Source organism: Malaclemys terrapin, chromosome 11 (genome assembly GCF_027887155.1).
Source record: "Malaclemys terrapin pileata isolate rMalTer1 chromosome 11, rMalTer1.hap1, whole genome shotgun sequence".
Taxonomy (NCBI): Eukaryota; Metazoa; Chordata; order Testudines; family Emydidae; genus Malaclemys; species Malaclemys terrapin.
This window is the reverse complement of record NC_071515.1, coordinates 33,662,130-33,674,599: the sequence shown is the minus strand read 5'-3', so window position 1 is coordinate 33,674,599 and position 12,470 is coordinate 33,662,130. Positions and strand designations below refer to the sequence as shown.

The 12,470-nt window shown below is 40.1% G+C and overlaps 1 protein-coding gene across 5 annotated transcripts in view; it reads right to left on the bottom strand.

Moving 5' to 3' along the window:
• Positions 1–12,470, bottom strand: part of NCKAP1 (NCK associated protein 1) — a 105,093-nt gene that overhangs the window by 39,369 nt on the left and 53,254 nt on the right. For all 5 annotated transcript variants that reach the window (XM_054043347.1, XM_054043348.1, XM_054043349.1 and 2 more), the window contains 2 exons: positions 5,834–5,979; positions 1,706–1,838 (listed from right to left, as the gene is read on the bottom strand). In XM_054043347.1, coding sequence (XP_053899322.1) covers positions 1,706–1,838; positions 5,834–5,979 — 279 coding nt within the window. The remainder of the gene's footprint in view (positions 1–1,705; positions 1,839–5,833; positions 5,980–12,470) is intronic.

The following is a 12,470-nucleotide window of genomic DNA, read 5'->3' as shown; positions in this document are numbered from 1 at the left end:
TAAACCACAGATCAAACAAAATCTTACTGCACATCTAAAGAAACTTACAATATTCACAACTTTAAAACTAGTAAACCAATTCAACCTCTCCCTAGGCTTCAGAGCCCAAGCCACAACATTTACACAGTCCAAGTCTGTGGACCCCCGGCTCTCAGCCTCACTGTCATGGGATCCTGCTTGCTGTGTAGATGTATGCTTAGTTTCACTCAAGCCACTGAACAGATCCACCGTGCAGCTCTGCTGTATGCAGCTTGTGGGATTTAGCATATTTGGTTTTTGCTCAGCACAGCTCTAGCATTATGCCTCAATGAAAACCCTTCTTTCACTAGTCATGTTTACTTTTTAACACTTACAGTACCATTCATTATACAGTATAATAAAGATTAATTTTTCAAATTGGTAATTGTGACCAAATTACACAATTAATGCACTAAACTCAAGCTGTGTGTTGGCTGTAGTGACATTTTCTGGCTATAGATAAATTTACAGTAACTACTGTAGAGTAGACAGCAACTGAATCTCTTTACTGTTCCTATAAATTGTTCTGAAAGACACTTCTTGTCTTGAGTGGAAATTTTCCTGGAAATTTTTTTATGGTTCTCCAAAGTAAATAAAGTTTGCAGCTGTTTAAAGCTGAGTGGAAAGAATGGTATAGATATACTGGGAGAAGGAGTTTAATGTTTAAATAAGGGAAATCCAAACCATGCATATTTCAATAAATCTCTTTTATTCATTTAAGTGTTTTCAGATTAGTTCTGAGCAGTACGAAGGAATACTTCTACTGGCCCTAAACAAAGAGGGACAGATTCATCCCTGGTGTAATTCCAAAGTCAATGAAATTATACCAAGTGTATTGATGGATATATTTCATTATAGCATGAAAATGTAAAGAATTCTGTGAGAATAATCCTTGCTTTTCTTTATCATGCTATCCAAAGGTAGGTCACAGCATAATGAATTCTTGCATAATACTATAGTTCAAAGTCAGTGCCTTACAAATATTGTTCAGATAAATTGTTATAATTTATAACATAAGGCACAGCTTGTTGTTTCCTTTTTCATTATATGGTTACAAGTTTTTAAATGTTTACAAACCATTTATAAGAACAGTCTTTACATTTTAAATGGACATATGGCACCAATTAGCATCCATAACCAGATACAAATGATATACAATGCAGGAACCAAACAGATTAACCTACTCACTTCAGTCCATTCCCTGGGCCACATACCAAAACAAAATATTTTTAGATGAATACTTAACTTTAAATATTTCATTTTGCCAAAACTTAAGTTATTTAAGAGAACTTTTTACAGAAGCTGATAGGGCAATGGACTAGTAATGAAGAGTTTTTCGGTATTACTCAAACCATTAACCCACTGAATAACTCAAGGAAAGTAATTTAACCCCTGCGCCTTAGTTTCCTTTTCTTTGAAATGGTAATAATAATGCTTATATACCTTGGTAAAGAAGGGCTAACATAACTGCAAATTATTAATAAACCAACATCAGTAATATTCTGCTTTATTCCCATTCAGTCTGAATTTCTGTAAACTAACATAACGGTATTACAGATGCATCATTTCAGTGATGCATCAGTGCGGTGTACTTTTTAAGTGCTAATTAGCTGAAAATATTTTAAACAAGGCAGTATAGATAATTAAAATCACACAAGAACATCCGCATGAAGTATTTTGAAATTACCTCTTCTGGACACAGCTCATGGGTGCAGCTCATAAAGTGGGTGCAAAGCAGCGGGAATGCAATTGAATACCTCGACTGAGAGGGCAGCTCCAAACACTGCTGAAACATCTTCTCAAAAGCACGACTATAAAAACTGTTTAGAAATGGAAGTTAAAATTTAGTATTAATGTAATCTGATGGTTACCTTTCAGCAAACAAATATTGTAAACATTGCCAGAGGCTGTAATGCGGTCTTCATTTACTCAGATTAACTCTAGATTACAGTTAGATTTCTAACAAAGCATAGTTAACCTGCCAGGTAAGAGTGCGCACGCGCGCACACAGACACCAGAAATGTCACTGCAAGGCTTTACAGCTATGTATTCAGTCTATATTTCTCAGCTATGAAATACTGTGTGATTTTTAATGAGCCAAACAGCTTTTTTTTGTTGTTCCGAGATTTACAACCCTACATTTGGCCATACTGAAACACATATTGCTTGCTTATACCCAGTTTACTAAGCATTCTAAATCACTCTGTATCAGTGACCTCTTCTCTTCATTTACCATTCCCCAATGTGTCATCTGAAAAATTTATCTGTAGTGATTTTATGTTTTCTCCCAGGTCATAGATAAAAATATGAAATAGTGCCGGGGCCAAGAAGCGATTCCCGAGACACCCCATTAGGAAACACCCTGTTCAATGATTCCCTGTTTTAATTACATTTTGAGACCTATCAACTAGCCATTTTTTAATCCATTTAAATGTGCCATGTTGATTTTGTGATCAATCATAGTATCCTCTTACATCATATCCTTCAAAATTGCTATAATTTTCCCCACTGTCCGTAGAATCGACTAAAAATTATTTTATTTCCACCGGAGAGATTCTTGTTTAGTTTTTATTATCCCATTAACGTAGGCATGGTCCATCAAATAAAATGTCCTCGTTAACAGAGTGATTCAGAAGTGCATAATATTAACCTAATTTGGTCCTCAAGGCATTAAACTAACAAAAGAGAATGGTGAAAAGAGAGTTTAGCACAAAATTTCTAGATGTCAAGAACAAAATTAAGCAAGGCACATGAAAAGAAGAAATTCTATACACCAGGGGTTGGCAACCTTTCAGAAGTGGTGTGCCGAGTCTTCATTTATTCACTTTAATTTAAGGTTGTGTGTGCCGGGAATACATTTTAACATTTTTTAGAAGGTCTCTCTCTCTCTCTCTCTCTCTCTAAGTCTATATATTATATAACTAAACTACTATTGTATGTAAAGTAAACAAGGTTTTCAAAATGTTTAAGAAGCTTCATTTAAAATTAAATTAAAATGCTGATCTTAAGCCGCCGACCTGCTCAGCTCGCTGCCAGCCTGGGGTTCTGTCCACTGGCTCCTGCCAGCTAGGGTCCCAGCCACCGACCCCACTCAGCCCACTGCCAACCTGGTGCTCAGGGTAGGGGGTGGGGATGTGGGGGGGGGGGGTGCAAGAGTCAGGGCAGATGTGTGGGGGGGAGGATAGGTATGTGTGGAGGGTGCAGGAGTCAGGGCAGGGGGTGTGGGGAGTGCAGGAGTCAGGGCAGAGGGGTGGGGGGGGCTGGGTATGTGTGGAGGGTGCAGGAGTCAGGGATGGGGTCGCAGGGGGATGCACGGAGCTGGGGTCAGGGCAGAGGGCTGGGGGGGGGGGGTGGGCTGAGATCAGGGGGGTGCTCCCAGCCCCCTGAGGAGCTCACAGCAGGGGGCTGGAGGGATATGCTCCACTCCTACCCTCCTTCCCCCTGCCTCTTCTCCGCCTCCTTACCGGCCTGAGCAACGAGGGCGCTGGGGCTGCTCTTCTCCCCTCCCTCGCAAGGGCCATCGGCGGCAGGGCGAGGAGGCGGGGCTCGATGCAGCCCGCTGGGGGAAGAAGCGGGGGAGGGGGAAGCTTGGCTGCCGGCGGAGCCTGCCCTACAGCAGCAGCCAGCAGGATCAAGCTTGCTTCTGCCCCCTGCCCCCGCCAGAGAGCGCGGTAGGCGGGGGGGCGGAGAAGAGCGGGCTGGGTCGGGCAGGATTTTTAGATGTCAAGAACAAAGGCAGAGCGGGACCCCGGCAGGCAGCAGCATGCCATTAAAAAAATCGGCAAGCGTGCCATAAGTTGTGACCTCTGCTATACACCAATGCTAGGAGATTTGGTAATAAACTAGAAGAATTGTTCATCTATGAGCATAAAGTCAATCTAAATAATATTACTGAAACCTGGCAGAAAGATTTGCAAGACTGGAATGTTAAAAATAAATTGTTATAACCTATTTAGGAAGGACTAAGTGGGCAAAAGAGGAGGGGAATAGCATTGTCAAAAATTACCTGAGTTGCTGACAACTCAGAAGCAAAGGATCTTGAATACTTATAGGATCAATGCACTAACAGATAAAGCACGAGATTGGATAATAGTTGGTGTCTGCTACAGACTACGATATCACAGAGAACAGGATGACTGGCTACTTAAAGTACCTATATATAATTTGTAGGAATAAAAGCTGCATTAATATGAGTGAAATATCCTGGAGGTCTCAGACATACGCTGGTTGCTAAACTGTACTGCTACATCTACACTACTACTGTTACTGATGCTAGCTAGATTTAAGCTAATACAAGTATGCCTACTCATGTTACAATCACACCTCCACTTGCAGTAAATACTCTCAAGGAGCTCACTCTATTTAGTTTATCAAAGATAATATTAAAGGATGACTTGATCAAAGTCTATAAGTACTTAAATAGGGAATGGATTTGATAACAGAGGGTTTTTCAATCTAGCAGACAAAGGTACAAGATCCAATGGCTGAATGTTGAAGCTGGACAAATTCAGACTAGAAACAAGACACGCATTTTTAGTAGTGAGGGTAGTTAACCAATGGAACAACTGACCACTAGTTGTACTGAATTGTCCATTGCTGGATATTTTAAAATCTGGAGTAGATTTTCTCAAACATGTGCTCTAGTTCAAGCACAATTATTGGGCTTGAAACAGAGATTAATTCACAGAAATTCTATGGCCTGTGTTATGCAGGTCAGACTAGAAAATGACTTACGGTTCCTTCCATCCCTAAAATCTATAAAGCATTTCTAATGTAACTTTTGCTATTGAACCAAAGCTTTGCTTCAACTTCTGTGCTAATTCTAGGCACTTTATTTTTGTATCCCCCATCCCCCCCCAAAAGCCAAATATTGAACTTAGCTATTTCTAATTAACACACTGCGAATAAAAGCATTTCTGAATGACATGCAAGGTTTGAAGCACCAGTTCAAGTTCAAGTTTTGGACACCTGATAAAATTTATTCTTTACCAGGCACTTGACTCTAGACTGATTTTATAGCAGAGAGAAAACATGCCTTGTTTTCCCCTTCTCCTGTACACCCCCCCCCAGATTTGCTCCAGTTAGCTCCCCTTCTCCCAGTGGACCTGGAGGGTAAAATTGAGTCCTGAAGTTGAAACTGTTACAGCAGGAACAAAAGTGACTTATGGTCTTCTATTTGGCTCCCATAACACAGAAGCAAGCACTGTTTCTCAATTAAAACAGGATGAAATATAATTTACAATCTGGAGCTCGTGAAAAGCCTTTTTCCAACTTACATATACTACTTTTCTGAACAAAGGATTTTGTTTTTAAATACTATAAAGTATTATGGGGTTAAATTCAGCTTACTTTGGGAGGAGACAGTATTTTTATTTTAGCTGACACTGATTGATGAATTTCATATAGTTTAATATACCTATTAGCCAGGATCCTTATGATAAATGTACTGCTAATGTATAAATAAGTAAATAAAAAGTAGAGTTACTGCCTGCTTATCAGCTTTGTTTGAGAAACTTACATGTTGAAGGGCAAACTCCATATCGGCTAGGCAAATGATGGATAATCATGGGGACTGCTGTTGCCCTTTGAATGAATCAAAGCATACGCCTGCTATATGGATTTTCAATGAGGAACACACACACACAAAAATCACTGCTGGATAAAGTTTCTGTAAACAGAAAACCAGGAACTATCATCCACTCTCCCATTGCTGGATCTTCCTAGATGATATGCTGTTTAAAAACTGCATGTGTAAGAGGCTTAAAGTAACCAAAGTTATAAAGACAAAGCTTCTAGAGTCAAATTAATGACATACCAAAATATAGAAAGGTCTGATGTTTCCACCAACATCTCCACCAAGGAATCTACCATTTTTGTGTGGAAAATAATTGTATTCATCATCTTTCCAAGTTCTCTGTGGTCTGCAAGACTAAGTGAAGCCTTAGACACACTGGTGTAGGCCTGTAAGGACATAATAGAATAAGGACAATAGTTTAATAATATTAAGATTCTTATATTTATAATTAACTCAGTCAGATAATGTGGATATGTAGTTGTATATAAGTTATTAATGTTTCTTTAAACTTCTCTTCAGCCCAGTGTAATTTTAAAGAGTGGTTCAACCATGTATATGACCCATGCTTTTTAAAAATATCAAAGCTCGGAGTAAACACCTGTCTTCATCCTCCGTCCCATTTTTTTTTTAATGTTAGAACCCACAACACTTTACAATCTAATTTACATATTAAGGTGTTGCCATAATTTCCTGTTTGAAGGCATGGTATGACAGCAACAATGGGGTAAAGTTTCTGGACCAAAGCAGTACTCTCTCAGCAGAGCATAGAGTGTTCCCGCATAGCCACTGCTAAGATACTTTTGGCCACGAGATGGTATCCTTCCACTTCTCTGCCTCTTCCCTTAACAAATCAGATTTTTTGGAGAGGAGAGTGTAGACTATGAGAAGGTATCCTTTTTTGCATAGGAAAAAGAGCACAGGCCAAGAAATATGGAAGCGGGGTGTGCATGGAAACCAAGAGTGAATTGGAGGTAGCTGCATAGATATATTTTGAGGGGCAGGGGTGGGGGGAGGAGCAGGTAAGGTTCGGGAGGGTAGAGATTCTAGTGCAGGGGGCTCAACAGGGGATTCTGGGTGCATGGCTTGATGGGGGAGTCTGGGTGCAGGGGGTTCAGTGGGGAAAGTTCTGGTTGTGTGTGTGTGTGGGTGTGTGTGTGTGTGTGGGTGTGGGTGTGGGGGGCCTGGATGCAAGGGTGTTGGGTGGACTGGGGGCAAGCTCCCCATACAGTGACCTTCCTTGCTGCAGCTAAGAAGTGATGGGGGCAGGAAGCAGGGGAGGGGTGTGGTGCTTCATGCATCCATGGAAATTCCTGGGGATGGGTCTGAACCAGACCCAGCTGTTCCAGGGTAAGAAGAAATCCTGTCCTCCCCCTCACCCTTCAGCAGCTGAACCAGGTGCAGAATTCCAGTTCCCACAGGAGTAATTCACTGTCACTCACTTGGGTTGTACACTGCACAGACGCTTGGGAAGCAGTTCAGCCACCTGCCTCTCCTAGATCACAGCTTTACTGCCCTCCCCTAACACAGCCCATGAAGGAGAAACCGACCTGCTACCAGAGAACACCTGGCTGACTGCCCCCCCCCTCCCATTAGGCTGAGGGGGTACGGGGGTGAGCAGCAACTCCAGGTGCTCTGTGCCTGCTGGTCAGTTTCCCCACATGGGCTGTGTGGTGAGTCAACAGGAGCTGCTCCCTCCCCTCCCCTTACACAGCCCACGTGGGCACAGTGACCAGGAAGCACAGAATGCCTGGTCACTGCTTGCCCTGCCTCCTCAACTGTCCTCCATGAGGAGGAAGCAGGACTATGGGAGAAATCTGGGCACCCCTCCTACCCCATGCGTCACCTCTGAGACGTATCCAGTATGGGGGGATGCCCCTCTATGCCCCCCCCCCAATCTCCGCCCATGGATAGGTGAGAGACTATAGCATGGCCAGTTGATTCAAGATAGGCTTTGTCTTTTTTTTTTTTTGCAGTAAAAAGTGTGTGTGTCTGTTATAGCATAACTAACGTACATTAGCTATCACACAGTAAATTCCTAGTGGACATAAGACTTTGATGGTAGTTCATTCCAATATGAACTGGAATATGAGTGCTTGTAATGACTGGAACCTAGCCTAGGGCAGATATATTTTTTTCTGATCTGGAGTTGATCCGGGCTCCTGTTAACTAACATCAGCAATGGCATGAGTGATTTTTTCCTAGCTTATTAGGTGGCCCAGCCAGATGTACAGGGATACAGCATATTCAAGGTTCATTGCTGCCTCCTGCTATAATCTGCCTCTGATTAGCCAGTCATCCAAGTATGGGTAGACATGGACAGAATGATGAAGGCAAGTGTTACTATCCTGAATCTGAGGCGGCATATATATCTGTTCAGTCTTCTGAGTCTAGGATAGGACGAAGATTCCCTTTCTTCTTCGGAATAGGGAATTACTGGGAATAAAACCCTCTCCTCCTGTATTATTCTACACAGGAGCTGTAGAAGAGTTTGCAAAGTATTGCATTTTTTTTTTTTAAGGCTTGTGAGAGAGGTCCCTGAAGAGGGATCGGAAAGGGAGGTGAGTAGCCAGGAGGGTGTACAAATGGATGGGATAACTACAGGTGATAACATCCAACACCCATTTGTCTGAGGTGATATTGGACCTATCCTGATGGAATGAGGCATGGTGGCTCCCAAAGAGTTATATTTGGCAAACAATCCTGATAGTTATTTCTTTCTTAATTCAAATAATTTTAATAGATTATAGTAAATTCACACAGGCTGTCAATTTCAAATTAAATCTGAAATGGTATATTTTTAAAAATAAACCTGTATTTAATTTACAATTTAAAAACATTCAATTTAATTTTTTTTAAATAATCAATTTTTATTCACCGTGAACCAGAAAAATCGCCAACTGCGGCCATTAACCAGGGGGATGAGTCCGGCCCGGGTTGGGCAGGGTTTAAACCCTGACAGTTTGCAATCTAGGCATGGTGGGAGGCCCAAGGTATCTATCCCTGCTATAAATACTGAAAACTGAATGAAGGGGATGGGGGGGAGAAAAGGGGGAAATTTACAAATCAAAAATAAGGAGGGTTAAGATAAATTTGCTTCACCAAACAAACAGTTTGGAAACTGCTGAGTCTGAAGCTCCATAGGAGTAGCAGGTCAGATGCTTGCTGGGTTTTGCCTCGTTGTCGCTGGTGGTAAGATACTAAGGGAGGAGTTGCAGTCAAATTGCCCTTTATGCCTTTGCACAAGACGACACAGGTTGCATGCACAGCCCTGCTGGACACTGCAATTCAAAAAAGCCCACTTCGCACACTTCAGGCACATGCACGCCTACAGCGACTGACATGATTGGTTCATCCAGCCACGCTGAGAATGGGAAACAAGGAGCCTTTGACAGACCAAGAACCTCTCCTACTAACTATACATGTTCTCTTGCAGATATAGGGAGAGGAGTAGATATGAGGAACAGCTTGACCCAAATCTGCCAGCAGTCCCGGACTGAAGATGTTCAAAAAATCAGAAAGGCTCAACCTCACTTCCTGCTCTCAGTGCCTGGGCATAAGCCAGCAGCTACCTGGGCTGATAGGCTCTGCAAAACCCATCTCTTGCAAGTAATATGAATCTGAACAATGCCCATTTGAAAGCCTGCTTATTAGAAGAAGAAGAGGGAACATCTCAGCCAAAACTATATCTCAGCTTAGTCTTTGGACAGTGTTTGGATAATTCCGGGAACACTGCTCTTTCTAGGTGTTATTAGCATATCACCTGCAGGTCCTTCCTTCAATCAAGAAGTGGAGGTAGGAGCTAGAAATGGAGCAGTGGATCAAAGCATTAATACCAAGATCCGTCTGTGCTGAATAGAAGTACCTGCCCTGAAGAAATTACAATCTAAAGGCAGGAGTGAATACGACAGTACAATACAACATAGAACGCTTCAGGGCATAAGAGTTTCCAAAGATTCTGAAAGAGCAAAAGAATCCAGCCATACATTTTATTGCAAAGCCACTCCAGGTGCATGTGGTACTGTGAGGTGAGGAAACAATGTGAAATCAGCCAAGAAGCTTGAAGGGGCAGGTAGGAAGAGATGGAAGCAGATATGTAAGGGGGGTGGAGGCATGAACAGCTTTGAAGAAGCAAAAAAGCAGCTTGACTCTGCAAAGACTGAAGAGGGTGGGAGACAATCATCCTCTCCTGTATCTCTAGCTATTAAATAAATCTTACAGTTTTAAATCCCAATTAGGATTCTACTGTAAATTTCCCATTTTAAAAAAAACATAGGCGGGCCAAGACAAGGCTAATTTACCCAAAATTTAACTCGATAATTTTTCCTGCATTTCTTTGTTGTGTCTATCTAATTCTGGATATATAGTTTTTAAACAAATGCTTCAATTCACTTCTTAAAATTAAAAAGATATACTACTCATGAACAGTCTTCTAACAACATATCAGTGACTGATGGATGGAAAACAAATGGGTGGCAAAAAATACTTCAGTTTTGTGCTTCTAAGTGGTAGCTATAATCAGAGTTTTAAAAAAAAGGTTTTAAAGCTTTGACAAATGTCATGTCCTGTCCTTTTTAACATGCTAGTAGCGATAGTCCAACTCTATTGAAGTCAATGGCAGAACTCCCACGAAGTTCAGTGGGGCCAAGATTTCAACTTAGATGTTTTATGGAAAATTTGATATGTAGTAGCTTTAGGAAAAATCTGCCTATCTAATCACCATACCCAACAAAATCTCTTGAATCACTCTTTTCTGCTTTCCATTTTAACTCTATTAATGTAGTCTAATCTTAGTACAGTAAAATAAGAAATGGTAAATCCTGCTTTGTTTTTGCTATTGTTATAAAGTACACAATGATTACTATAACTAAGATGAGAGAAACATTAACTTGCTTTATTTTTCAGTTTGTTTAGTTTGTGCAGCCCACAGCACTTTTTGAATCATAAGCTGTATGTTTGTATGTATTTTCACACAGCAATTGGAGAGACAGACACTGTAAAATGTAGAAAAATTATTAAATAAAAATTGACAAGGAAATTCAGGAACAAGTGTAGTAACAACCTAACTTTTTTTTACTAGAAATTACTAGATTTCAAGTTGCCAGTGCCCCCTTTAGCACAGACAATGTTATAGTTATTCTCTTTTTTTCATATCAGCAAAGAGTGAGTTACAAAGCAGGAATTACAGTATGCCTGTATGAAATTCATGTATTTACAGAGAAGTGCTGAAAAAATGCAAGGCAAGAACTATTTGTCATCAATGGCTGACAAGTTATTGCGACTTATATTAGCTTCCATTTATATTTAAAAAAAAATTGTACCCTTCCATTTAATGCGCTACAGGATAAGAGTCTGATATGTAATAGTGTTCAGATTTATGCTTAATTGTAACTAATAACGATATCTAGATTCTCCCCCCCCCCCTAACCAGTTTTTGTTGAAAGTTAAATATTTTTTTAAATAGACGTTTTCTTATTTCTATCACAACAAAGATAGTTCATTTGAGGATCTACTACCTCAGTTTTGGCTACTAATGTTCTCTGTTGAAGAGACCTTCCAGTTCTTTTTAAAACAAATATTGCTGCAACTCCCTGCAATTACCAATAAAAACGTGTTATTCTGTTACTGTTGCAGATGTTACATGTGAGTAAGGTAATTAAAGAATTTCAGTCACATTACATGTGTAGCCAAAGATTTCCTGGGTCCAAATCCAAAAAGGTCTTTGAGCATGTGTTTTATTTGTGAAAAACAGTTACATGAAAAGGGAAATCCTGTTTTTCCAATCCTGTTTTTACAGCTTCTTTGCATAGCTGAGGGAAACCAGGCTCTTTATGGTATCTTAAAAATACTTTCCCAGAAATATGATTGGCCTGCCAATTGACAATCTGGAATTTTGCTCAGGAAAGCTTGCTTGAATATTTTGCTATAAAACACTCAAGAACAGGAGGTTTGGAATATTATTCTCTTAATATTTCGAAGTCTACAGTGATTTTGTTAAAAACCCATGTCTATGCCAAATTTAATTTTACCTATCTAAATATTCTTCCATGTCAACAGTGCACAGTATTTTTTGCTTTCTTGCTTAAATGGTTGTGCAGTATTGTAATGTGATGCTTAAACAGATGTCACATTTCAGGGAAATGAAAGCTCTATCTATGCTAAATTTTTATTTCAATTTACATTTTTAAAAGTACTTTGGGGTCTACTACAATTACGGGTGCGATAAAAGACAATGAAAAGTACAGCCATACATTGGCAAGTGACTGTAAAAACAGCAGTCATTCAACAGATTTCCTTCACTGTGTGTGTTCAGAATTGCATCTACTTACTCTACAAATATAAAAAAGTTTTAATTACTTTTTAATCCTATTAACACTGCAGAGCCAATATCACTGGGATTCAGAGCACTGTATTCTATTTTGGTTCAAGCAACAGATTGTTCACTAAGTTCTAATGGCAGGGCTAAATTCTGCCATTAGTTACATCTGTGCAGACTCATGTAAGAGAAAAATTGTACAAGTGTAAATAAGATCAGAACTTAGCTTGAGGAATCTGTATTACCCGTGATAATGCAAGAGCCAGAAAGAACACAACTTTCAGATCCAGGGTTGAATTTCCAGTGCTGACATTTATGTGAAAACCACTAAGACAATACTAGATATGCCATTTATACTGATTATTTCAAATGCAATCAATGACCAATGCAATGGAACATAATACAGTTATATACACTGGCACCTTGTTAATATAGGTGACCACACTATAGCATTAAGTATTTAGACACTTGAACATTTCTTTTTTAATTCTTAGTTAAAAACCCTACAATTTTCTTTCTGATCTGTGATAAATTCAAAGCTAGAGTAGAAATTTCCTGCCTGGA